General features: G+C 36.8%; 2 protein-coding genes and 1 pseudogene across 8 annotated transcripts; all 3 read left to right on the plus strand.

The window, feature by feature from the left end:
- Positions 1-1059: 1059 nt before the first annotated feature.
- Positions 1060-4115, plus strand: LOC124842046 (uncharacterized protein ycf20). Of its 7 annotated transcripts, none has more exons than XM_088101166.1 (4): positions 1060-1181; positions 1409-1480; positions 1843-2036; positions 2701-4115. In XM_088101166.1, the coding sequence occupies exons 3-4, from the start codon at positions 1858-1860 to the stop codon at positions 3101-3103; spliced, it is 582 nt and encodes a 193-aa protein (XP_087957292.1). In that variant the 5' UTR covers positions 1060-1181; positions 1409-1480; positions 1843-1857; the 3' UTR covers positions 3104-4115. The 7 variants fall into 7 exon arrangements, with proteins under 7 accessions (XP_087957292.1, XP_087957295.1, XP_087957291.1 ...); XM_088101169.1 differs by having other exon boundaries at positions 1966-2036; XM_088101165.1 differs by having other exon boundaries at positions 1066-1181; positions 1375-1480.
- A 1741-nt stretch (positions 4116-5856) lies between these two features.
- LOC148191071 (uncharacterized) lies at positions 5857-7580 on the plus strand (annotated as a pseudogene).
- A 2624-nt stretch (positions 7581-10204) lies between these two features.
- On the plus strand, positions 10205-13221 carry LOC148191072 (uncharacterized). Its single transcript, XM_088102419.1, has one exon. It carries the CDS (start codon positions 10711-10713, stop codon positions 12958-12960), a length of 2250 nt encoding a protein of 749 aa, XP_087958545.1. The 5' UTR covers positions 10205-10710; the 3' UTR covers positions 12961-13221.
- Positions 13222-26249: the final 13028 nt, after the last annotated feature.

A 26249-nucleotide genomic window follows, 5' to 3' on the forward strand; every position in this document is an offset into this window, starting at 1 on the left:
CGACCTTCCACCCTGGCGGACTCAGAGGAAGACATTGTTTATCTGAAAAGAGGATGAATACGTGTCATCGAGTGAAGAGTAAGTATCCTTGGTAGTTTTTGTAAGGGGAAGTTCATAAACCGATCGGCAGAACCGAGAGAAACCCTCACACAATTCCAAATGATTTGCAAGGGCTTGGGAGACCTATGTTACTATGTGGTGAGTCGAATAAACCGATCGGTTGGGTTAGGACGAAGAGCGACGCAGCCGCTCGGGTCTGACAGCCGTTGAGCAGAGTTAAGGCATAGTCAATATGATAACTGCTATTGATGAGTGGTTAATGTTGACATTAATAACCATTAAGAGGTAAATTAATAGGTTTGATTTTTTTAAACCCTATAAGTAAAGGTTTAAGTTCAAGGTAAGGAACACTTTTCCATAATGAAATTTATAATTATAATTATTCAAGTTGAAATAAAAAAAAACTACTGTTGTAATGGTTAATTAAAGATCGAATACGAAAAAAGATAGTAGAAAAACAAATGGTTATAACAGTGATGATCATTCTCCTAATTATAAAAATAGATATAAATAATTTCTACATAGATAATTTTATAAACATTTTTTTATCATAGATAATTATTTTTATTTAAAAATAATTAATTGAAAGGGAAAAGTGAAATAATAAAGAGGAAATATTAAATACTTAAAATTAAAATTTATAAAATAATTATTTTAATTTAAAAAAGATAACTTATTAATTAATGTATATATATATATATATATATATATATATATATATATATATATATATATATATATATATAAACAAATCCCTTTTATATAATAATATATATTACATAATCTTGGTTTTGAACATTTTAAACTGTTTGTTAAAACTTTCTTTAACTGTGAAAGAAAAAAAAAATGGCATAGAATAAATTTTAAAAAATAATAATTTACACCTGAATAGTAAATCAAAAATCACTTTAATCAGCATAAGTAATTTGGTAAATAGAAAAATGAAAAAATATTGTGAAAACGGGTGATAAATAACAAGTATTCACACAGCCTTTCTGCTGCAAATGCAAGTGCAACTGCTATACATTGTACTCTGAAATGATAAGAGGTTCAATTTGAAAGAACCTCGTGCCCTAATTTTACACTGAATTTGCAATTTGGTATTACAACCAAGACACAAAGTAAGATTCTAAGTTCACTTTTTAGCCTTAATTGTTCATTACTCAAACACCCATTTTGTTCGTTCTTTTCAATTATTTCGGTTCCTTTTCAAAATTGTTTTTTTTCCATATATATATATATATTGATCTTCTTTGTCAATTAACGAAACCCAGACTAGGATGTGTTTCTTGTTATTTATTTTTTTGCTGACAGGTACTCATTGTTAACCTCTGACTCTAACAAGCAGTTGAATCGAGTCAGATTACTGTGGAATACAAAGATGATGAAAGAAAATTACCAGTTTCAAGAATGAAAGATGGTAGCTATTGAATTCTGTTATGTTTTAGCAAAGATTTGAATTAGACTATTTGTATTGCATATTTCTGTATATTAAATTTTCGGCTGCTTGCACTTTGCTGATGTGAAGGAAGTCTCTGATATGGATTTTTAGCATGCACTTGTCTTCTGAAGAATCTTTGTATTTTATTCAAGTTCTTTGTGTCTATCTTTCTTTTGCTGTAATGTCAAGTGAATTACTTACACGCGAGAACGGTAATTTCCATTTTCCTATGGTTCCATTTATCTTTGTATCCCACATAATTTGATTTGAGATGTTTCAGTTGTGATTACATCTGTTATCATTCTCTGCATATGCTGGTAATGTATGTTTATCATCTCCAGGAGTGAAGACTCTTCATGTTGTTTGCAACTAGAATGATGTCTTCCGGTTGTGTGACAATTGCCAAATTTAAATCTCGTGATTATAACTGTTCAAGAGTTGATTTTGATGCTTTCTTTTACAAGACCACGATTGGCCAGAAGCAATGCTCTCCATGCTTTAGGATTGCTCAACATTGTTTAATTGTTAATTTCAAGTAAGTCTCAGTAGCAGTTTTTGTTAATGACTTTTAATCCTGCATAAAATCTAGGACAGCTTTTGATACCTGATACATAATTTGGAGATTCTGTACCAAATAAATGCTGGCATGAAGCACGGAAGCATAGTTCTATTTAAGAGAGGATGATATTGTATACCTGTCTTTGTTGCTAGACAGTTCCTTCACATCAACTTTATTGGGTTACACATTTGCTATTTTTTGGTTAGGTGGGATTAAGTGTCTAAAGTGATAAGGAGTTTTGGGGGTCTACAAAAGATGATAAGAAGAAATTGTCTAAAGTGATTAAGGGTTTTCTTGTTCTATAACAGATGATGAGAAGTGTTCTTCCTTTAGTCTAACATGGTGAAATGTGTTTAACGGTTAATGAAACGTGTTTCATTTCAAAAGTCTGGTAAACTTAATTTGGTGTAGACCTTATGTTGTAATATTGACATTCTTTTGAAGACTGTATTCTAAAAGGTAGGCATATAATTGAAATAGCTGATATTTTGTAGCTAATTTGGGATATCAATATGAACTTGTACTTGCAACCGTGGTGTTTGAAACACTGTATAGGTGAATATCAATCAAAAATTGGTTATATGAGGAGAACCATTATTGTTGATCTTTTTCTTAGGATATTAAGTCTTTATGTCTTCAGGAGGATGACTTGGTCAGTAAGAAACAGCTTAAATGACAGCAGTTTTAGTTCTTCCACTTCAAATGGCAGTAATGGAAGGACCCGCATAATTAGAGTGATTCAAGAGTTTCAGAGTAAGTTAGGTTCTAAAATTCAGGAGGTAAAGAAAAATCTTCCCATGAAGCTGCTTTTCTTCTTGGTTGGATTTTATTGTGCAACTGCCTTTGCCACTGTTATTGGACAAACTGGTGACTGGGATATTCTATCTGCTGCCTTGGCTGTGGCTGTTGTGGAAGTCATTGGGGCTCTCATGTATAGGGCTTCTCTTCCTTTAGTTAGCATGAATAGAGGCCTTATTTCCTTGTTTAATTATTGGAAGGCTGGCCTTACACTGGGACTTTTCTTAGATTCCTTTAAATATTGATTTGATCGTATTGCTGGATGAGCAATCTCTTCTATGTGAATTGAAATTTCCCACTTTTCTTATGATGCTTGGCATTTATAATGCACATGACTCATTGCCATTGCAGTAATCTGTCCCCACTATGTTTGATAAATACTGAAGTTACACTTAACTCGACGAAAGATGGATCTTTTTCAATTCTACCGTTAAAATCCCTGAAGTTCAGTGCACATATCCAGAAGATAAGACATTCAAGCTATGAGATGAATCATGCATATGACGAACATAGCAATGGTTGAGTTTTGACTGGAGCACATTAAAGGGCATTGAAACATTCAACAACTTCACATTTTCAATTAACTCTACATCGGCTTTGGTTCAACCAACTCCTGGAACATTATTTCACTCCTTCTGTCCCTTACTTCAATGTTTCATCCTATAATCCGTGTTGGCATCAGTTCCTTGATAGTAGTGGGATTGCTGGTATTCATTTTGCAGGGGCATTCATACAAATTGGAACATGTGAGATGATGGTATACAATGATGTGGAACTTTGGATCTTTTTGCAAGAAATCCAGCACTGTTTTACATGTCCAACACGGAATATGTGTCTTTTCCATACAGAGGAAACTTGATTGCCTCGTGAATGGTGATGCAAAAATTGAGTTTGGTACAAATAATGCAAACTGTCTCAGATATAGTTTTTGTAATGTGATTGTGGATCATCATTTCTACACGAACTACAAAATACTTGAAAATTGCGCCATGTTGATGTCTACCAAGCTCCACCATGAACTGCAAACTGTGCCATTTGTTGAATTGATTTGTTTTTCTTTATTAGTATTGCAATTTTATCCATTTGTTGAAAATTTATCCATCTATGTACAATTTTAGTTCGCTAGAAGAAAAGTCATCCCTCATGTCTATATACATTTTGGATATACAGTTACCTCCTGAAATCATTGCACAGTGCAAATTGATGTAGATATATCTCTTTGATGAATGTATGTACTAGAAATTCTATTGCGATAAATTTATGTGCAACACTTTGATGAATGTATGTCAGTTTTTAACTCAGCTTGATGACCAGATTACATTCACTTTTTCAAGAAGAATGCTGGTCAATTTTCCAAGGGATGGTAACTTTACCTTCTACATTTCAAGCAAATTCAACTTGAATCTGAGTAACTATTTCTCTATATACATTTTGGATATACAGTTACCTCCTGAAATCATTGCACAGTGCAAATTGATGTAGATATATCTCTTTGATGAATGTATGTACTAGAAATTCTATTGCGATAAATTTATGTGCAACACTTTGATGAATGTATGTCAGTTTTTAACTCAGCTTGATGACCAGATTACATTCACTTTTTCAAGAAGAATGCTGGTCAATTTTCCAAGGGATGGTAACTTTACCTTCTACATTTCAAGCAAATTCAACTTGAATCTGAGTAACTATTTCTCTAATTGCGTCCTTCCCCTTATGATTGCCCTGACACCAAATTTTTTGAAATCTGAAACTAGTACGGTTGGATGTTAAGCAATCAGCACTAACAATATTTTACTATTTGTGACAATTTAATACTGCTAAACTAACTATGCATTTGGATTATCATCTGTAGAATAGAATTTAAACTAAGTTCATTTTATAAAAACTAACTGTGGCTAAAATTAATTATAATGTGTTTGGATTCATTTTAAATTACTTATGATCATGTTGGAATAGTAATTTTATAGAATTGCTTTGAAGTAAATATAAGTTTAAAACCTGTTTAATATCCATCTATCTTTTTATATAGATGATTTTTTGCATTGTAATTCATTAGTTATTATTGATATTAACATACACTATGTAGCTTATAAAATAAAATTCATAGCCTAGATTGGTTGACCATGGGCATGGAAAAGGCATGTCATAAATTCGATCCTTGTACAGAATGCTGACAAATACAATTTCATGAACCCTTTTACACCATCATGATAACAGAAGACCATAAGTTGTACATCAAAGTTAAAAATACTGTCTTGCATAATTTTTTCATTTTTGTGTTTCTCACCTATGCTTATGCAAGCTGTGAAGGGGTTTGTATGGAATAAATTTAAATTTTAGTTGGAATATCTATACTAACTTTATTTTTCATTAATAACTATGCCAACGAATTTAACATTTTTTTCTACACCCAGAAAAAAATAAGATTTAGCTTAAATTTTAATCGACTTAAAAACTACAAAAAAAAATTTCATCTCAATTTAATAAGTCTTATTTTCAACTTGGTGTCAGAGCTCCTGATCTTGGAGCTCGATTCCGCTGCAACAAGTCACATCGCTGCCGCTGTTCGACCACTACCGCTGCCGCAGTTGCCGGTTGGGGTCGTTCATAGGGCAGAAAGGTGTGCCGAACATCAGCGATCACAGCGCCGAAAATTGCTCTATGATAGGAGCCGCTATGCACCGCCATGCGCCGCTACCGTCACCGGTGCGTGTAGCCCACGCGCCCACCTTCGGCAAGACCTACTCGCTGCCGCTGCCACAGATAGGGTCGTCGGAGCCTCCTGAGTCTATTCCTGGGGTCGGTGACAACTCGTTTGGGCTATATTTGAGTAGATCTGAGTTTTAAGTTCGTCCCGTTTTTCCTCGGTGTGACCCACTCGCTACTGCCGCCACAGCTAGAGTCTCCTAAGTTTGTTCCTAGGGTTGGTGATGACTCGTTTTGCCTATATTTGAGTAGATCTGAGTTTGAAGGTTTTGTTCCTTTTCTTGGGTACGGGATGTCTGAAATAAAAAGTATTCCTTTGGGGTACCTAATAACCTACCAAATATAGGAAGTACCTATTGGTTGGATGGTCAGAATTACTTAAAATGGAGCCAATTTATTCGAAGGGTTCTTAAGGGTCGTTCAAAACTTGATCACATAGATAAAGGAGGACCAGGACCAGACGACACTCATTTTTCAATTTAGGACAATGAAGATTCATTAATTATGACTTGGATGTAGAAATCCATGATTCCTAAGATAAGGAGAAATTATATGTTTCATTCTTCTGCAAAAGAAATATGGGATAATTTATAGAGTACCTTTTCTTTAAAATAGGATCTTGCTGCTTACTATGACATCAAGAACAGGATATTTAATACAAAACAAGGTTCCCTTTCCGTATCAGAATTTTCACGGAATCCTGAATGGTCTTTGGATGGAACTCGATCAAATCCAAACAATAAAGATGTGTAAAACAGATTTTGACGCTCTTGTTGAATTCATTGAAAGGGAAAGAATCTTTAAATTTCTACAGGGCCTGAATCATGAGTACGACCCAATCCGGGTTCAGATTTTTGGAAGAGAAAAATTATCATCCCGGTCAGAAGGTTTTTTTATGGTAAAAGGAGAAGAAACTCGGAGAATTGTCATGCTTAATGGAGGGATCTCCAACACATGCTCTGCCATGACAACTGGAAAGGGAGTCCACAAAGGCACAAATGTTAGGGGAAAGACGTTTGAAAAAGGTACTCATGGGGACTATTGTTCATACTGTAAAAGATCTGGACATACCAAGGAAACATGCTTCAAACTCCATGGAAGAAAGAATGTTCTCGAGCGCATGGGAAACAACAAAGGGTCTACTCAAAGATGGGTAAATCATACTACCTCATAATGGGAAGCCACTAATCCATCTAGTCCTTCACACACACCACTAGATCTTGATATGAAAGCTTATAAGGAGAAACTTGAACGCTTGGAAGCAATGGTTGAATCAATGAATAAGCCCTCTGGATCATGTACTTTGTCCATAAAAGGTAAGATTTGTCTCAATATTGTTGGTCATGTGTCTCAAGGTATTTAGATCCTTGATTTGGGTGCAACCGATCATATGACACCTTTTAGTGGGGTTTTCGACTCATATGGAAAAAATAATAAAGAACAACTTATTACAGTTGCGAATGGTCAGGGTATACCTATATGCGACTCTGGGAATATAATTTTGGACTCATCTATTATATTAAAGGATGTTTTACATGTTCCTCTATTAGTTAATAGTCTTATCTCTGTGCAAAAACTCACAAAGGGTTTAAATTGTTCACTAACATTTTTTCCAACTTATTGTGTTTTTCAGGACCTTGCCACGGGGAAGACGATTTTAACTTGTAGAGAGGAAAATGGGTTGTATTTTTTAGAGTTTGATGACCAAAGCAACACACAAATCATGAGTCAACAAACTACATCTGAGACGTGGGCAAAATCTCAAATATGGTTACATCATCAAAGGCCTAGGCATCCTTCATTTAGTCTTATCAAGTCCTTATTTCCCCATTTGTTTACCAAGGAGTATGTTGAGTCTTTTAATTGTGTTATTTGTCAATTGTCAAAACACCATTGTGCATCTTATCCTATTAGTAATAAAAAGAGTATTTCTCCATTTGATTTAATTCACTCTGATGTTTGGAGTCATGTCATAGATTCTATTTCCAGAGCCAAATGGTTCGTTACCTTTATTGACGATTGTACCCATGTCACGTGGACATACCTTATGAAAAATAAATTCGAAGTTTTTCAAATTTTTGTTAATTGTTTCCGTCTTGTCCAAAATCAATTTGGCAAAAATAGGTTTGATAATGGTATTGAATATGTGAATCATGAATTTCTCAATTTTTTGTCTCATAATGGTATTGTTCACGAACTAACTTGTGTTAACACCCCTCAACAAAATGGGGTTGTTGAAAGAAAAAATCATCATCTTCTTGAAGTAACTAGAGCTCTTCTTTTTCAAATGTCTGTTCCAAAAAATTACTAGGGAGAAGTTATGTTAACTGCCACATATTTCATCAACAGGTTAACCACTCGTACCTTAAATGACATTAGTCCTATAGAGTCTCTATTGTCTTTTGTTCCTTCTTCTTCCCTAACAACGAGTCTACCTAGTCGAGTCTTTGGATGTATTGTTTTTTATTCACTCTCATCATCGTCACCGTGCTAAATTAGATCCCAAAGCTCTTAAATGTGTCTTTATTGGGTATCCTTCTAATAAAAAAGGGTACAAATGTTATCGTCCTCAGAGTCGTCGTATCTTTATCACCATGGATGTCACATTTCATGAAACACAATCCTATTATGTCAGTCCGCCACTTGAGGAGGAGAAAGCACTTGAAGTGGATGAACTCTCCTTCTTGTCATTACCATGTTTGTCTTTGTAGGATGCCCAAGACCTGAGCAATGAAGAGGACGAAGAGGAAGAAGAAAAATTTTTTGACAAAAAATATGAAAGAGGAAAACAACTCACTTCGACTCTCGAGCAAGAAAAATTGTTTAATCCGAAGGTGAGGATCCCTGAAGATATCAATGAGAAGGAGGTAAGTATTATTGAGGATTTACCCAGGAAAGAAGATCATGTGCTAAGTATCTTATTTCTCAGTATGTTTGCACTAACAATCTCTCTGATAAGCAAAAAAGTTTTATTGCCGTCGTTGATGCCACAAAAATTCCTACCTCAATCCAGGAGGCCATGAAACTTGAACATTGGAATCCAGCCATGAAAGAAGAGATGAATGCATTAAAAAGAAATTCAACTTGGGAGATTGTTGATAAGCCAAGAGACAAGAGGGCAATAGGGTGTAGATGGATATTCATAGTGAAACATAAGGCAAATGGGACAATAGAAAGATATAAAGCTAGATTGGTGGCAAAAGGATATACCCAAACATATGGGATTGATTATGAGGAGACATGTGCCCCAGTGGCAAAGATGAATACAGTTTGAGTTATTCTCGCTTTGACTGCTCATTTTGGATGGGACTTACACTGGATGTGAAGAATGTCTTTCTTCATGGAAATCTAGATGAGGAAGTGTACATGGAGATTCCCCCAAGTTTTGAAGTGAAAAATGAAAGAAACAAGGTATGCCTCCTGAAGAAAGCATTGTATGGTCTTAAGCAATCCCCTAGAGCATGGTTTAGAAGATTTACAAAAGCAATGGTTTCCTTGGGATACAGACAAAGCCAAAGAGATCATACTATATTCATAAAGCACTCTTCTACAGGTAAACTCACTCTATTGCTTGTCTATGTGGATGATATGATTATTGCAGGAGATGATGAATCAAAAAAATTGGCATTAAAAGATAAATTGGCAGCTCAATTTGAAATGAAAGACCTAGGAAAACTCAAATATTTTCTTGGAATAAAGGTTGCCTACTCCAAGAACGGAATTTTCATCTCCCAAAGGAAATATGTACTTGATCTCCTCAAAGAAACAGGAATGTTGGGATGTAGAACTTCAACAGTTCCTATAGAACAGAATCACATAATTGAAAGTGAAGAAAATGCTCTTGTAGAAAAGGCCCAATATCAGAGATTGATGGGAAAATTGATTTATCTATCACACACAAGACCTGACATTTCTTATGCTTTGAGTGTAGTTGGCCAATTTATGCATGATAAGAGAGAGACACATGCAAGTAGTTGACAAAATTCTCCAATACCTGAAGTCAAGTCCAGGAAAGGGGCTATTATTCAAAAGGGAAGACACATTGACTATGAAGATATATACTGATGCTGACTATCCAGGTTCTATTACTGACAGAAAATCTATTTCTAGGTATTGTGTATTTCTTGGAGATAGTCTGGTAACATGGAGAAGCAAAAAGCAAGATAGAGTATCCCGTTCTAGTGCAGAAGCTGAATTTCGAGCCCTTGCTCAAGGAATGTGTGAAGGACTCTTGATGAAAATCATTTTGGAGGATCTTAAAGTCAAAGTGGAGAACCCGGTGCAATTACACTGTGACAATAAGTCTGCTATGAGCATAACCCATAATCCAATACAACATGACAGAACCAAACACATTGAAATCGACAGACATTTCATCAAAGATAATCTTGATTGAGGCTTTGTGATTACAACTCATGTTCCTACAAAACTTCAAATAACAAATATTTTTACAAAAGGGCTTCCTCCATGTAGATTTCAAGATCTTGTAGGCAAGTTGGGAATGATTAATATTCATTTACCAACTTGAGGGAAAATGTTGTAATTTGAGATAATATCTTTAGAATCTTCCTAATTAAAGGAAATACATACATAATCTTTTATTTTATTTTATTTTCCTAGTTTTCTTAGTTTTCCTATTTTTCTTTTTAGGAGAATTAAATTATTATAAATAAAGGGTACGAGAATGTATTTTTCATGTTGAGAATTCTTATTTACAAGACTAATGCTATACATATATGCAAGCCGAGATCACTTTGGTGCAGAAGAAACGCGACATTATATTTCCAAGAGGGGAAGAGAAAAAGAATTAAGAATTATCTTTGGGACCTTGATGCAGTTTCTATCTAATTATAGTACCATACCCTAAATTCAAATTTAAAATCAAAGTTCAATCCTATGATACACGAGAAATGGTTGCATGAGAGATAGTGTATAGAAACTAAAACTTTAATAGATGTCAACATAATGGAACATTGAAGAAAGATGCCAAATTATTACCACTCCAAGCAAGTATGCATAAATTCTCCCCTTTGAAACATTATCAAAAAGAAAAATATAACGGTGATTATACCAAACTGCACGTGCACGTCGATTTGGATATCGATCTCCTCGTTGTCAGCGAGATTATTGTAAGACACCGGCTGCAATGAAGAAACTTAAGCATGGGATTAGAGCGATAGGTGAAGCGGGAAATCATGTTATTAGCCGTAATCTGCAGATTATTCGTCTTGGCAAACTGGGAAAAGTTGAAGACGCTATCAGAATATTCTCTAACATGACCCACAAAAATCTTGTAACATACAATTCCATGGTATCCCTTTTAGCCAAAAATGCTAGAATCAATGATGCTAGACGATTGTTTGACAAAATGTCTCTAAAAAACATTGTTTCTTGGAACTCCATGATTGCTGGATATCTTCACAACAACATGGTTGAAGAAGCCACTGAGCTGTTTGATGCAATGCCTGAAAGAGACAATTTTTCGTGGGCTTTGATGATAACTTGCTATACACGGAAAGGGGATCTTGATAACGCTAGAGAATTGCTTGAGTTGGTTCCTGATAAGTTGAACACTGCATGTTGGAATGCAATGATAGCTGGTTATGCAAAGAAGGGCAAGTTCAATGATGCTGAGAAAGTGTTTGACCAGATGCCGACAAAGGATTTGGTTTCTTACAACTCAATGTTGTCTGGGTATACACAAAATGGGAAAATGCTTTTAGCATTACAATTTTTTGAGAAGATGGCCAAGAGGAATGTGGTCTCATGGAATTTGATGGTGGCTGGATATGTTAACAGTGGTGACCTTACTTCTGCTAGGCAATTGTTTGAAAATATTCCAAATCCTAATGTTGTCTCTTGGGTTAAAATGCTGTGTGGGTTTGCACGATACGGAAAGATTATAGAAGCTAGAAGACTTTTTGACAAGATTCCCAGAAAAAATGTGGTTTCTTGGAATGCAATGATTGCAGCCTATGTCCAGGAGTTACAAATTGATGAAGCTGTTAAGCTGTTCAAGAAAATGCAGCACAAAGATAGTGTCTCATGGACTACAATAATTAATGGGTACATTCGAGTTGGTAAGCTTGATGAAGCACGTGATGTTTACAATCAGATGCCTTACAAAGACATTGCAGCGAAAACGGCATTGATGTCTGGATTGATACAAGATGGAAGGATTGACGAGGCTAATAAAATGTTTTGTCAAATTCATGCACGTGATGCTATTTGTTGGAACAACATGATTGCAGGCTATTCCCAGAGTGGAAGAATGCATGAAGCTCTGAATTTATTTAGACAAATGCCGATTAAGAATGTTGTTTCATGGAATACTATGATTTCTGGATATGCGCAGGCAGGACAAATGGATAGAGCAACAGAGATCTTCCAGGCCATGAGGGAAAAAAGTTTAGTTTCGTGGAATTCTCTTATTTCTGGTTTCCTACAAAATAATCTATACTCCGATGCTCTTAAGAGTTTGGTTATGATGGAGCAGGAGGGAAAGAAACCCGATCAATCAACTTTAGCAAGCGGCTTAAGAGCATGTGCTAATCTTGCTGCTTTGCAGGTAGGCAAGCAACTTCACGATTACATTCTGAAGAGCGGTTATGTCAATGATTTATCTGTCAACAATGCCCTGATCACTATGTACGCAAAATGTGGAAGGGTACAAAATGCTGAACAAGTGTTCAGAGACATTGAATGTATTGATCTTATATCTTGGAATTCCTTAATTTCGGGTTATGCTTTGAATGGATACGCAAATAAGGCATTTGAAGCCTTTGGCCAGATGTTATCACAGAGAGTGGTTCCTGACGAGGTTACTTTTATTGGAATGTTGTCAGCATGTAGTCATGTTGGTTTAGTGGCCGAGGGTTTGGATATTTTTAAATGTATGATTGAAGATTTTGCTATTGAACCCTTGGCAGAACACTACAGCTGCCTTGTTGATTTGTTTGGCCGTGTGGGTAGGCTAGAGGAAGCCTTCAACATTGTGAGGGAGATGAAGGTGAAGGCAAATGCTGGATTATGGGGTTCATTGCTTGGGGCTTGTCGTGTACACAAAAACCTGGAACTTGGCATATTTGCCGCCCGGAGACTCTTCGAATTCGAGCCTGATAATACCTCCAATTACATTACCCTGTCAAACATGCTTGCCGAGGCTGGTAGATGGAAAGAGGTCGAAAGACTAAGGATGCTGATGAGGGACAAAAGAGCTGCAAAGCAACCTGGTTGCAGCTGGATTGAAGTTCAAAATCAGATACAACATTTTTTGTCAAATGATCTGGCAAAGCTGAGACATGAAAATATTCAGATTATAGTGAATACTTTAGCTGCACACATGAGGGATAAATGTAACATAGCTGACATGGAATCAGCCTGTGACATTCTATGACCGGAGGTAGTCACAACTTAGCTTTTGAACTACATTGAAAAAGTAAAGTGAACTTCTATTGCATTGTTACCAGGAATAATCGGAAGATAACTGCTTTTTATTTAAGGTCTTGATATATGTGATGATCACTATGACACACCCGAGCATTGTCTGTTTCATGATCTTCACACTGTTTTCTGGTGATTTCCACAATCCTATATTTAATGTAAGTTTCAGCCCAATGGGCATATTAATTTGTTAAGTGTTTCACTTGTTCTTTCATTTTATTCGGAATGAGGACAAACCTGTTTTTTGTTAGCTTTGGAAGAGAAAAAAACAGGGGAGAAGAGAGCAAAGGGAAAAACATACGCACACAGAGAATGGGTGTCTGGTAAGAAAACTTTTATTTACAAACGGTTACAGTACAAAAGAATAGGATGACTCTTATTTATAGCTTTTGGAGTCTAAGTTTAGAATCACTTAAAAGTAGTAAACTAGGCTTCAATTAATACAACACTTCCCCTTAATTCAAGTACTAAAATCAACCAAGCCTAATTCAGATATTAGGCTTCCAAATCTGTTCCCTTTCAAAGGTTTGGTAAAAATATTTGTCAATTGTAACTGAGTGGGACAATAGATCAGCTTTATCCTTCCATTGTTGACTTGTTCCCTCAAAAAATGAAATCTAGCCTCTATGTGTTTACTTCTTCCATGTGATACTGGGTTATTGGCCAAGCTGATTGCTGACTTATTATCCACAAATAACTGGATGGGTCTCTTCAATTCCACCTTTATTTATGTCAAGATAGAAGCAAGCCACGTAGCTTGGCATGCAGCAGCAGATCCAGCCATGTATTCTGCCTCACAGGTGGACAAAGCCACCACTTGCTGCTTTTTACTGCACCATGATATCGGTGCACCCATAAACTTGAAAAAAAATCCAGTAGTGCTTCTCCTATCACTGTTATCTCCACACTAATCAGAATCAGACCAGCCCTCCAAGATATCTTGCTCCTCACAGTCTTTAGGAAACAATATTCCAAGTTCTATTGTCCCCTTTATATATCTTAGCACCCTCTTTGCAGCTAACAAATGCAATTTTTTTGGCTGGTGCATAAATCTGCTAAGGATACCTACTGCAAAACAAATATCAGGCCTGCTATTACATAGATACCTGAGTAAAACCACCATTTGTTTATACAGTGTGTTGTCCACTTCATCTTCATCATTTTTTGAAGCAGTAACCTTTGCCTCTGCTGGAGTTGTTGCTGCATTACACGTCTCCATACTGAATTTCTTCAAGATCTATGCTGCATATTTTCTTTGGTGGAGAATAATTCCCCTGCTGGATTCAACAAATCAAGCTTAAGAAAATACCTCAATTTACCCAAATCGGTCATTTCAAATTCAACCATCAACAATCCTTTAAACTTTTCAATTTCTGAGATATTACTCCCTGTAATCAATAGATCATCCACATAAATGCACATTAGGAGTAAATTTGCATCACCTTGGAACCTTACATACACAATGCTCCACTGGACATTTCAGAAATTTATGCTTTATCATAAACGAATCTATCACCTTATTCCAAACTCTTGGTGCTTGCTTTAAGCCATATAAAGCCTTCCTCAATCTATATACCTTGTCTTCACACCCTTTAACCTCAAACCCAGGAGGTTGAATGACATACACCTCTTCTTCAAGTGGCCCATTCAAAAACGCAGATTTTACATCTAATTGAAATAGAGGCCACCTTCTTCCATTTGCCAATGTCATAACCAATATTATGGTTTCAATCCTTGCCACAGGAGTAAACAATTCCATATAATCCAGCCCTTGTTTTTGTAAGAAACTTTTGACAACAAGCCGAGCCTTTCGTTTGGATATAGTCCCATCGGGATTGAGTTTAAGCTTGAACACCCATTTAACGTCAATAGGTGTTTTATTTAAAGGTAACTCAATCAACACCCAAGTTTGACTCTTCTCAATAGCTCTCATCTCTTCTATCATAGCATCTTTCCACAAATCATGCTTCAATGCCTCTTTATGATTTATGGGTTCAGCCTCTGCTAACAGTAATGCACCAAATCTCCTTCATCAGTTACAGCACTATCTGAAAAAACTTCAAAATCAACAAGTAACCTTGGCATATTTCTGTCTTAAAGCTCTTTGTGGTTGTGGCTGTGTATTTTGCACCTCATCATCAATTTGTCTATTCCCATTGGACTCATCACCTAGTCTCTCTTCCTCATCTTCAAAAATAATTGAAACATTCTGTTTTGAACCATTCACCTTTGTTGTCCAGTTCCATGATTCAGCCTCATCTATCACAACATCCCTGTGATGCGGCTGTCGCGACCATCAAATTTGATGTGCATTAAAGAATGCAGTATAGTGCTAGGAAGTGACTCCTAGGTCATCTCTCAAGGACCAAATGTGGTTCGAGAATTAGGTCAAACACGTAGTGGGGGGTTTAGTGAAGAGTTTGTGGATGCAAATGAACTAAATTAAGACACGAATATAAACACAGATGTGAACACAAAATTAAAATAGTTGGTCACTAATTCAATTACATGCTTCCAATCACAGATTAATCGACAATTACACACTACTCTGATGCAAATCCAACATGAATCACCCAACTAATTTAAGCTAACATTACAACTAAAATATCACAACCAAACAAAATAGACAACATTAAAGTGAAAAGTGTTTGAACCAATTTAAAATGCAACGTTGAGATAAACAATTAAATGCACACCGAGAATGAAGACACCAATTTAAAAACAAATTAAATCACCTTATACCCTCTTCTATAAGAAAACATTCAACTTCCCTTTGTGAAAATAAATACCCGCATATCTCTCCAAGCCGAAATGAACAAGTGCATTTCTAAAAGCAAAAACGAATTCTCCTCCTTTGGTGGACGTGACAGCTGCGTGCACTTCTTCTTCATGTGGCAGCCGTGTGCTTCACTTTAATTGAATAACCGCTTCTACTAAAACTGCATGACCGTGTGCACTTCTTCAAAATTAACAACCGTGCAGCTCTCCGTTTGAGATGTGACAGTGCACCCTGTAACGTGCTGCTGGAATAAAGTTCCTAGAGCTCCTCACTAGTCACCGCTTCTGCCTCTGCTCCAAATTGAAATCAGCGTGGACAAGCAAAGTTCAGCTGCTTGCTTCTCTCCAACGAGCTGCTGGAATGAAAACCAGGTCGCGACACCACTTCCTTCTCAAGAAATTGGCTGCAACAACGTGCTCACCATTCCAGCCCCCATTCAATGAAAATTAAAACCTTACTTTCACACACAATAAAGCACCGTTCACTTTTCTAAAAGAAAGCATATGCTAAAAATGAATTTTTCTCCCCTGGACGTGACAACCACCTGTTCTCTCCTCTTCCATGAATCAGCGTGCCTTTCTCCATGCCTCCAGCGCACCGTGTGCTCTCCACAAAGAAGGAAAAGAGTAAATCATCGAGTGCTGCTCCTCTCCATCATCAATCATCGTCCTCAACTTAAAGAAAAGAAAAACTCATTCCTCGTGGTCCACCTTTTCTCCATCATTGAATCAACATTTTTAAAACAAACGCGTGCAGTGTTCCAGTGTAAATAACATCTCAATCAGTGCAGGCTTGAAGTTAATAAAGACAAATAAAACCCTTGGAGCTAACCCCTCATGTGCTGGAATAAAGAAAAACAATGCAAAGTGCTAAATCAATTCAAAGCAGCGAGTAAATCACCAAAATGAAAGTAAAGGGCTCTCCATTCCTCGCGTAACAGGCGAACTATTTTTGATCGAATTAAAACTTAAAACTACGTTCAAAAGAAAAAGGTCCGTGAGGGTGGCGGCTGGACCCCAGGCCGTGTGTCTTCTTTTAACGAGGATGGGTCCACACAAAAACCCTAGAGTCTATGCGGAGAGTCCACACAAAAACCTACTAAATTATAATTATTAATTCTAAAATATCTATGTGGAGAGTCTTGAATTTATTTGCATTCTTTTTGCTGTCCTAAAATGTATGTCCAAAATTTTTCCTGCAATCAATGATGAAAATAATTAGCTTAAATAATTCAAATTAATTAAAATAAGAATTTCTGATCAATTTAAGCACAGTTAGCAAAAACGGAAAAATACCGGACATTTAAGCACAATTTCCTGATTAATTCTAGCACAATAAACTAGGTGAAGTCAAGAAAATATTGACTCATCACCATACAAATCTCCTTGGTTAGAAGATTGTATAGTCTGTAGGCTCTAGTAGAATGATATCCTACAAATATCATGGCCTCACTCTTATCTTGCAACTTACTCCTCTTCACACTTGGTACATGTTTGTAGCAAACTGAACCAAAAATTTTCAAGTGATTCACCACTAGTTTCCTTTCAGACCATACCTCCTCTAGAACTTTATTTTTCAGCTTCTTGGTTGGGTACTTATTTAGAACATACACTGTTGTAGACACTACTTCTCCCCAGAATGCATGTGGCAAATCCTTCTGTTTTAGCATACTCCTGGCCATGTCCAGTATGGTCCTATTTCTTCTTTCAGCAAGGCCATTATGCTGCAGAGTGTATGGTGTTGTTATTTCATGTTGAACTCCATTCTCAGTGCAATAATTCTTGAACTCTTTTGAAACATATTCTCCACCTCCATCTGTTTTGAATATTTTAAGTGTCTTCCCACTTTGCTTTTCAGCCAACAATTTGAACTTTTTGAAGATAGAACACACATCACTTTTAGCTTTTATCAAATACAACGATGTCATGCGACTATACTCATCTACAAAAGTCACAAAATATCTATTGTTTCCCAACGACAACTCTTCAAATGGTCCACACACATCCGAATACACAACATGTAGCACTTCCTTTGCCTTCATGTGCATATGTGAATTAAAAACATTTCAAGGGGTTTTTGCCTAACAAACATTCTTCACATTTCTTCACAGGAACAATTATTTCAGGTAATCCAATTACCATTCTATTAACAGCTAGCAATTTCAAACTGTAAAAATTCAAGTGACTAAACGTCTTATGCCATAGCCAACTGGTTTTGTCTACGACTGTTGAAGAGAGACATTGATTCTCCATTGGATGCAATCTTGTTCGGAAGGTTCGATTTCTTGACAATGATGATTTCAACACCATTCTCTTCTTTGAGTCGTATACTCTCAACATATCTTCTCCCATGGTTACTGAAAAACCTTTTTCTACTAACTGACCAACACTCAACAAATTGCATTTCATTCTAGGAACATACAACACATCCTCAATAACTGCAACCTTTTCACCTTGTTTCTTAATTACAATCTTACCACCTCCAGCAACCTCCATTGTGTTGTCATCTGCAAGCATAATCTTGCTAGTCTTGTTGGTATCAAGATTTGATATCCAATTCTTGTGTCCAGTCATATGATTTGAACATCCAGTATCAACAAACCAATTGTCATCAACAAAACCCTCTTCATTCATTGTGACCATCAACACTACAGGCTCTTCATCTGATTCATCTTGAGCCACATGAGCTTCAATCTCGGTTTCCTTTCTCGGCTTGCCCTTTCCATGCCAACAATCAGCCGCATAGTGTCCCCATTTCTCATAATTATAACATTGTATATTCTTTCTGTCTTGACTCCTCTTCCTCTGCTAAAACTCCCTTTACCATACCTTGAGGAATCTGATTGATCCCTTTCATTTTGATCTTGCTTCAGATCTTTATTGAATCTTCCACTTTTGTTCTTTTTCCATTTTCCCCGGAAAAAACCTCTTTTCTTTGACACCTGTGCCTGCAAAGCTTGTTCCTCTCCAACCTTCTCTGCATTTCGAGACAACAACTTCAATTCGTGTGCCTCCAAAGACCCTTGCAACTCTTCCACTATCATATTTTCTACATCCTTGGACTCTTCTATTGCCACCACGATGTAGTCGAACTTTGGAGACAACGTACGCATTATTTTCTCAACCATGCTTCGGTCAGTCACAACCTCCTCACATGCTCTCATTGAATTCACCAATAGCTGCAACCGGTTGAGGTATTCTGCCACTATCTCGGAGTCAGTCATAGACAGTAACTCATACTGCCTTCTAAGGGACTGCAATCTAACCTTCTTGGTTTTCTCCACACCTCCATGTGCCTTGTTTAATATATCCCAAGCCTCTCTTGTTGTTCTTTCTTTGGAATTTTTTTCAAAATTCACCGTATGCACACACTGATGGAGAAGACAACGAGCTTTGCAATCTTTCTTCCTATTTGCGGCTTCGTCCCTCTCTTGGACACCATCTCTCACAATCTCCAACAATTCTTGATATCCAAGAATTTCTTCCATCTTTATAACCTAGTGGTTATAATTTTTTCCATCAAGAACTGGTAGATTACCTAGGAATTTTCCACCTCCATTTTCCATCTTCTCAGTACACAGACCCAGAATGATCCTTGCTCTAGATACCACTATTGGCTTTGGAAGAGAAGAAAACAAGGGAGAAGAGAGCAAAGGGAAAAACACACACGCACACAGAGAATGGGTATCTGGTAAGAAAACTTTTATTTACAAACTGTTACAGTACAAAAGAATAGGATGACTCTTATTTATAGCATTTAGAGTCTAAGTTTAGAACCACTTAAAAGTAGTAAACAAGGCTTGAATTAATAAAACATTTTTCACCGTTGTCAACAAAACTTTTTTGGATTATATTATTCATTGTGTCTGGAGCGAACCCATGGTGGGAATGAACATTATTGAGTGGACCCTCTATTCATCCTGATTTTCTGCCAAGTACACAGTAGCTTCTGACTAGAAATTGTATTATATAGTATCATTGATAATGCCTTAGCGAAACCCACAAGTTACAAGGTTGAATTAGATAGATACATCATTAGATTCTTTGTAAGTCTTTGTTTAGAGACTCTAATGTATTTTTTGGGTCACCAAGTATATTGAAATTACAACTAATAGCTACGTCCCCAACAAAAAACAGATGCATCCCCCCTTCCTAACAATATTAACAGTCTATATTCTCTTTCTCCTCTTGTAGACTCTCAGGGTCCTATCATTACCCCCTCCCTCTACCTCAACCTTCTCCCCAAGGTTGAAGTTAGGAAACTGCTCTTGCACTGTCAATACATCCTCCCAGGTAGCCCCTTCAAGCCCTCTTTCCTGCCATTCAATCAACACCTGAGGGATGCTGCCTACTTCTCGCTGCTGGCTCCTCCTATCCACTACCCACCTTGGCCAAAAATTAGGCCCATTTCCCTACAATTCCATCGGTAGGTCTTTCTCTATTTGTTGAGTCCCCACTACTCGTTTCAACTACGACACGTGAAACACTGAACGTATCCTTGTTGTCTCTGGTAACTGCAGCTTAAATGCGATCAAATCCACTTGCTCCAACACCTCAAATGACCCATAGTATCTAGTCGTCAGCTTAGGGAAAGGGTTCTATCTTTCTTTCATTCATTATTGTTGATCTAGTTTCACCATAAATATGGTGAACTAAACCTTGTATTGTTGTTGGGGAATCAATGTAGTCTTGTGAAACACTCATATATGGAATTTGTTTTAGCATCTTATTTTAAGACTTATGTTTTCTTTAATCATTAGTTAGGGTTTTTCTTCTTTTCTTAACGCTTGCTTTGTTTAACTCATTCATTGCCATGATTATTGATTTTGTCGATATGGGAACATATGGGGAAATCTAGATCCGGGGAATTTCTCCCAATAACATATTGGTTGGCTTTAAGCTTCTGCACTTCAGAATTAATTACTAGGAATGCTAGGAATTGTATGAACTCGTAATTAAGGATAGGCCTTCTTGCAAGGTGATTTAGAGAGTGGCATTAGCATTGATGAAAAGAATGATGAATTCGTAAAAGTATATGAGAGTGGATAAGATGAAATTGATAACCCCAACAACATACTCATCCATCTAATTCATTAAATTGTTTGTATTCCTCTTTTCCATTGATCAAATTGATGCATACATGTTTAATTATTGTCTTTTGCATTTAAAACCTACAATCAATTTTTCACAAGTCTCAAATAATCAAAAAATCATATAGCTAACTAAGCCGTGAGTCCTGTGGGAAAATGATACTTGGTCTTACCTAGTTTTATTACTTGATACGATTCAGTCACACTTGCCGATTGTTAAACAAGTTTTTTGCGTCGTTTTTCAGTGTTCATAAATTTGTCATCACCAGGGTCACTCTCCTCCTATCGTTTATGTGGTAACATTCAAAAATTTGTTCAACCTTCATTTCCCACTTAGTATTCCTGTACATTGTCTCTACCATAGAAGGGAGGAAGGTTAAGCTTTGGTTCCACATGATGGTCTCTATGATTGTGGTGTCTCCTAGGTGGATGCTGATAGTGATCGTAAGGATGAATACTATGTTGATCACTATGATGGAAAGGTTCACCATGATCATGGTTTTGCCTGTGGGAGTGGTAATCATGGTTTTGACCTCTCTGATTGAGAGTGAGGTTAGTAACCATCTATCGGAGTTCATTGAACTCAGCTCGAGTTCGATTAAGCTCAGATTCAGTCCTGTTAAGTTGAGCCTGAGTTCTACTAAGTTCCTCTCTCAATTGTAAATTTCCATGATCATTATGAATTATACCTTGAACACTAGAGTGACTCATACTTGTGAAGTAGAGAAAAAGTTTTCACAAGAGTTTTGAAAGGCTTGCACAAGTATAGAGTCAAAAACTGTTTTTAGATTTTTGGTGAAAGATTTCTAAAAAGATTCTAGAGGTAAAAGAAACCAAATAACTCCCAGGCAGGAGAGGTGAGTCACAATGGACAAGCTTAAGAACCTTGTCCTTTCTTAGCCAGAGCTTCTCCTGTTGTTTCTTTCCTTAGTCTCTAGGTAGAAATCTTTCAAAAGCTTTTTAAATGCAAGAATGAAGTGCACCTAGAAACCAAACGAAGGTTTATCTATATGAAACGCGCTCCTAAGTACCACAGAGACTTAAAACATAAAAGTCAACAAGTAATGTAAAGTAAAGCAAATGGAAATGAAACAAATGAGACATGAGCCTAAGTGAAAGTGCAAGTGACACTTGGAGCCACTTGACACACTTTCACACTAAGATGCTGATGACAAATTTATGAACACCGAAAAACGGCGCCACAAACTTGTTTAACAATCGGCAAGTGTGACTGAATCGTATCAAGTAATAAAACTAGGTAAGACCAAGTATCGTTCTCCCAAAGGACTCACGACCTAGTTAGTTATATGATTTGTTGATTATTTGAGACTTGTAAACAATTGATTGTAGGTTTAAATGCAAAAGACAGTAATTAAACATGTATGCATGAATTTTGATCAATGGAAAAGAAGAAAATAAACACTTTAATGAATTAAATAGATGAGTATGTTGTTGGGGTTATCAATTTCATCTTGTTTACTCTCATATACTTTAGGAATTCATCATTCTTTTCATCAATTGCTAATGCCACTCTCTAAATCACCTTGCAAGAAGGCATATCCTTAATTATGAGTTCATACAATTCCTAGCATTCCTAGTAATTAGTTCTGAAGTGCAGGAGCTTAAAGGCAACCAATATGCTATTGGGAGAAATTCCCCGGATCTAGATTTCCCCGTACATTCCCATATCGACAAAATCAATAATCATGGCAATGAATGAGTTAAACAAAGCAAGCATTAAGCAAAGAGGAAAATCCCTAACTAAAGATGAAAGAAAGCATGTATCTTAATATAAGATGTTAAAACACAAATTCCATATATGAGAGTTTCACAAGACTACATTGATTCCCCAACAACAATACAAGGTTTAGTTCACCATATTCATGGTGAAACTAGATGAACAATAATGAATGAAAGAAAGATAGAACCCTAGAAAGATGAGGAGGTAGCCTGAGCATCCAAGATCTTCCTTGAATGGGTGGAAAAGAGAGTGTTTGCTTCGTTTCAGCCAAAGATACAAACCCTAGGACGTCCTAAAGCTTATATACTATTCTAAAATATACAGAAAAGTAGGCCCAAGCCCAAAATAGTGTCGCTCACCAGTAAGTGCGTGAGTTGTTTTCCTCCCCTCAGCGGCCTTTTCACCCCTCAGCGGAGCTAACGTGGGTTTTTGAGTGCCGCTGAGCGGTAGTTACGGCTTCTCCTTTTGCACTTTTTTATGTCTTTTCTGATTCCATCTCTATCCTTCTTCACTTCTTTCACCAAATTCACCTTAAAACCTGCATAAAACACTGAAATCAAGCATAAACCTGTCCAACTCTCTTATTTTTAAAAATATACCCAAAAGCATGATTTCAAGCTAGTTTCTAAGTGTTAAAGGTTGCTTTTTGTATCAACTTTAAGCATGAAAATAACAGTTTTTCAACTGTTATCAGATGCGTATACTAGACTATTACAATGTTCAATGGTGCTCTTGGAATTGCTTGAAAAGCATTTTCCCAAGTCACTTGAAGTTGGAAATGAAAGAACAAAAAGTAATGAAACTACAAAGGTTCCGTGATACAAAGCAAAATTACAATTAAAAAAATGTTTACAATTGAACAAGGTCAAGTGTGGATGCGGTTTCAGATTGATGGAATGCCAAAAATGGTGTGTTTTATTGCTGAAATTTGTGCTGGACAACAAGAAGAAAGTGGCCCTAAGAGTTGCACGCTCGTATCCTTTTAACACCTCAACCACCTCCTAAGATGCTACCCCCTTGGAGTAAGGAATCTGAGGTAGAGAAGTTGCACCAGTACTTCACACAACCATATACCAGCAACAAACAATTAGAACAAAAACTTGCACTGCACCAGATTATGGAATGAAAAACCAGCTCGACAGCACAATGGGAAGCCAAATAAAGTTGAATTCTAATGATTTTTGGGTTGGAAGAAAAGGTGGCACGGAAAAGGAACCTAAGATAGGGTCTAGAACTGATCATAAAGGCAAGAAAAACACTAAAACAGTGAGTGAACCATGTGCAGGAAAAGTGTTTGATGAAAATTCAAAACTGTTTGACAAAATGCCACAAAGAGATGCAAATTTTGTGTTTTCTGGATTTTGACTTCCAAAACTAGATTATAGGGGTTTACTTGCTTTTTTATGTTTGGTTTATACTTGTATAAGCATTTAAAAGTCTTTGGAAACAAAATTCCCCACCTTTTGTGATAGGAATAAGAAGAAATGGTTAGTCTATGAGAGAACGAAGAAGGGTAATTAGCTGTAATAGCCTAAAGGGAGTATAAATATAGGCCTGTTAGTTGGGAAAAGGGGACTTGTTGAATTGTTTGTTGATAGGTTTTGACCTGTGAAGAGGGTTAAACCTCTGGATTCTTTCTGTACAGATATACTACTGGGAATCATATTCAGTTTTTTCTTATCTTTCTTGTTTCTTTTGGTGAGAAAGAGAGTACTTGATTAGGTTCCCAATTTAGGAACCTATCATTTTGCCAATCCAAATTGCAAATCTAATTTTGATAATATGCAAACAGTAGGGAAGGCAATCTGCACCAGAAAATGGCACCTAAAGTTACACAAGGCAATGAACTCGAGAGAAGTGGCTGGAAATCCAATTTGGCAGCAATTCACTATATCACTCAAGTTGAAATTTACAAAGGATTGGAGCTCTCTTTTATAGATGATGAGAAGCTCTCGAATGTGCAAGATACATATTCAAAACGTGTATGAACTAAATGAAATGTGCAAGAGAGGTTGGCCATGTATTCCATGTGTAACACATTGAAAATGTGTTCAAATAGAAGAAGCTTCACGGTTGGCTTGTGTTCCACGTGAGAAATATGTTGAATGTGCTCCAAAGGAAAGAAGAAAACAACTGGATGTGTTTCACATGGAAAATGTGGAAAACATGTTCCAAAGAGAATAAGTTGCACGACTTAACTTGTCTCCTTTGTACTCTTTTGCTTGGTAAGCATTCTAAGATGTATATGCATGGGTTTCCACCTTTATTGGTGACCTACAAAACAATACAAATGTTATTTATCAAAGTATATCTATCTAAGACTTAGGTAAGGAAAACACTTTTGTTGAAAGTCTTTATTCACTTCCCTTTCTTAGTCTTAATGTAAGTTGATACTTCTTTGGATGAGAAATCCTTAAAGGAGTTGCCATCATAGGGCTTGGCAATCCCTTTAATCTCCTTATCACCCTCTACCTCCATTTCTCCTTTTCGTGATAAAGCATTGGCTCCTTTATCAGATGCCCTTGTCTTGTATCGGATCTCAAAATTGTACCCCAATAGTTTCGCTATCCAATTCTGCTGGTTTTGGGTGTTAATCCTTTGTTCCAATAGGTATTTCAAGCTCCTCTAATCTGTGTGTACAATAAACTGTTGTCCCAACAGGTAGGGCCGCCAGTGTTGTATGGCTAAGACTAGAGCCACGAGCTCTTTTTCGTATATTGACTTGTTCAATGATGTTACGGAAAGGGCTTTACTAAAGAAAGCCACTGGTTTCTTATTCTGCGAAAGCACTACACCCACTCCCTTGCCTGAGGCACACATTCAATGTGGAATTGCTAAGAAAAATTTGGTAAAGCCAGGACTGGAGCTGTCGTGATAGCCTCTTCTAGTTTCTTCATAGCCTCACTGCCTTAGTCTGTCCAGCAAAACTACCCCTTCTTCAAGAGGTTGGTTAATGGTCTGGCTACATGCCGATACCCCTTTACGAACCTTCGGTAGTATCTAGTTAAACCCATAAATCCTCTAAGAGCCTTAATGCTTCTGGGTTCTAGCCAATCCACAACTGATGCCACCTTTGCCTTATCCATCTCCACCCCCTCTTCAGTGATCACATGCCCCAGATAATGAATTTGTCTCCTCCCAAAATCACATTTCTTTCTATTAGCATACCATTTGTGTTCCCTCAAAGTTCCCATAACTTCCTGGATATGCTCTAGGTGATCTACCCATGTGTTACTATAGATTAAAATATCATCAAAAAACACTAAAACACTAAAACACTCTTCCTCAAATATTTCTACAGCAGGTTATTCATCACGCATTGAAACGTTGTCGTCGCGTTTGTTAGCCCAAAGGGCATGACCAAATATTCATAGTGCCCTTGGTGTGTTCGAAATGCCGTCTTGGGTAAAACCTCCTCTTCCATCCGTATTTGGTGGTGGTCGCCAGCCTTTAGGTCTATCTTAGTAAAGAATCTTGCCCCCCTAAGTTCATCATGAAGCTCCTCAATTACGGGTATAGGAAATTTATCCAGTTTCGTCACCTTATTCAAAGCCCGGTAGTCTATGCAAAATCTCTAGCTTCCATCCTTTTTCTTCACTAGTATTACAGGACTAGGATAAGGGCTATAACTTG

The sequence above is a fragment of the Vigna umbellata genome, chromosome 11, assembly GCF_029865625.1.
Source record: "Vigna umbellata cultivar VRB3 chromosome 11, Vumbellata_1.0, whole genome shotgun sequence".
Lineage (NCBI taxonomy): Eukaryota > Viridiplantae > Streptophyta > Magnoliopsida > Fabales > Fabaceae > Vigna > Vigna umbellata.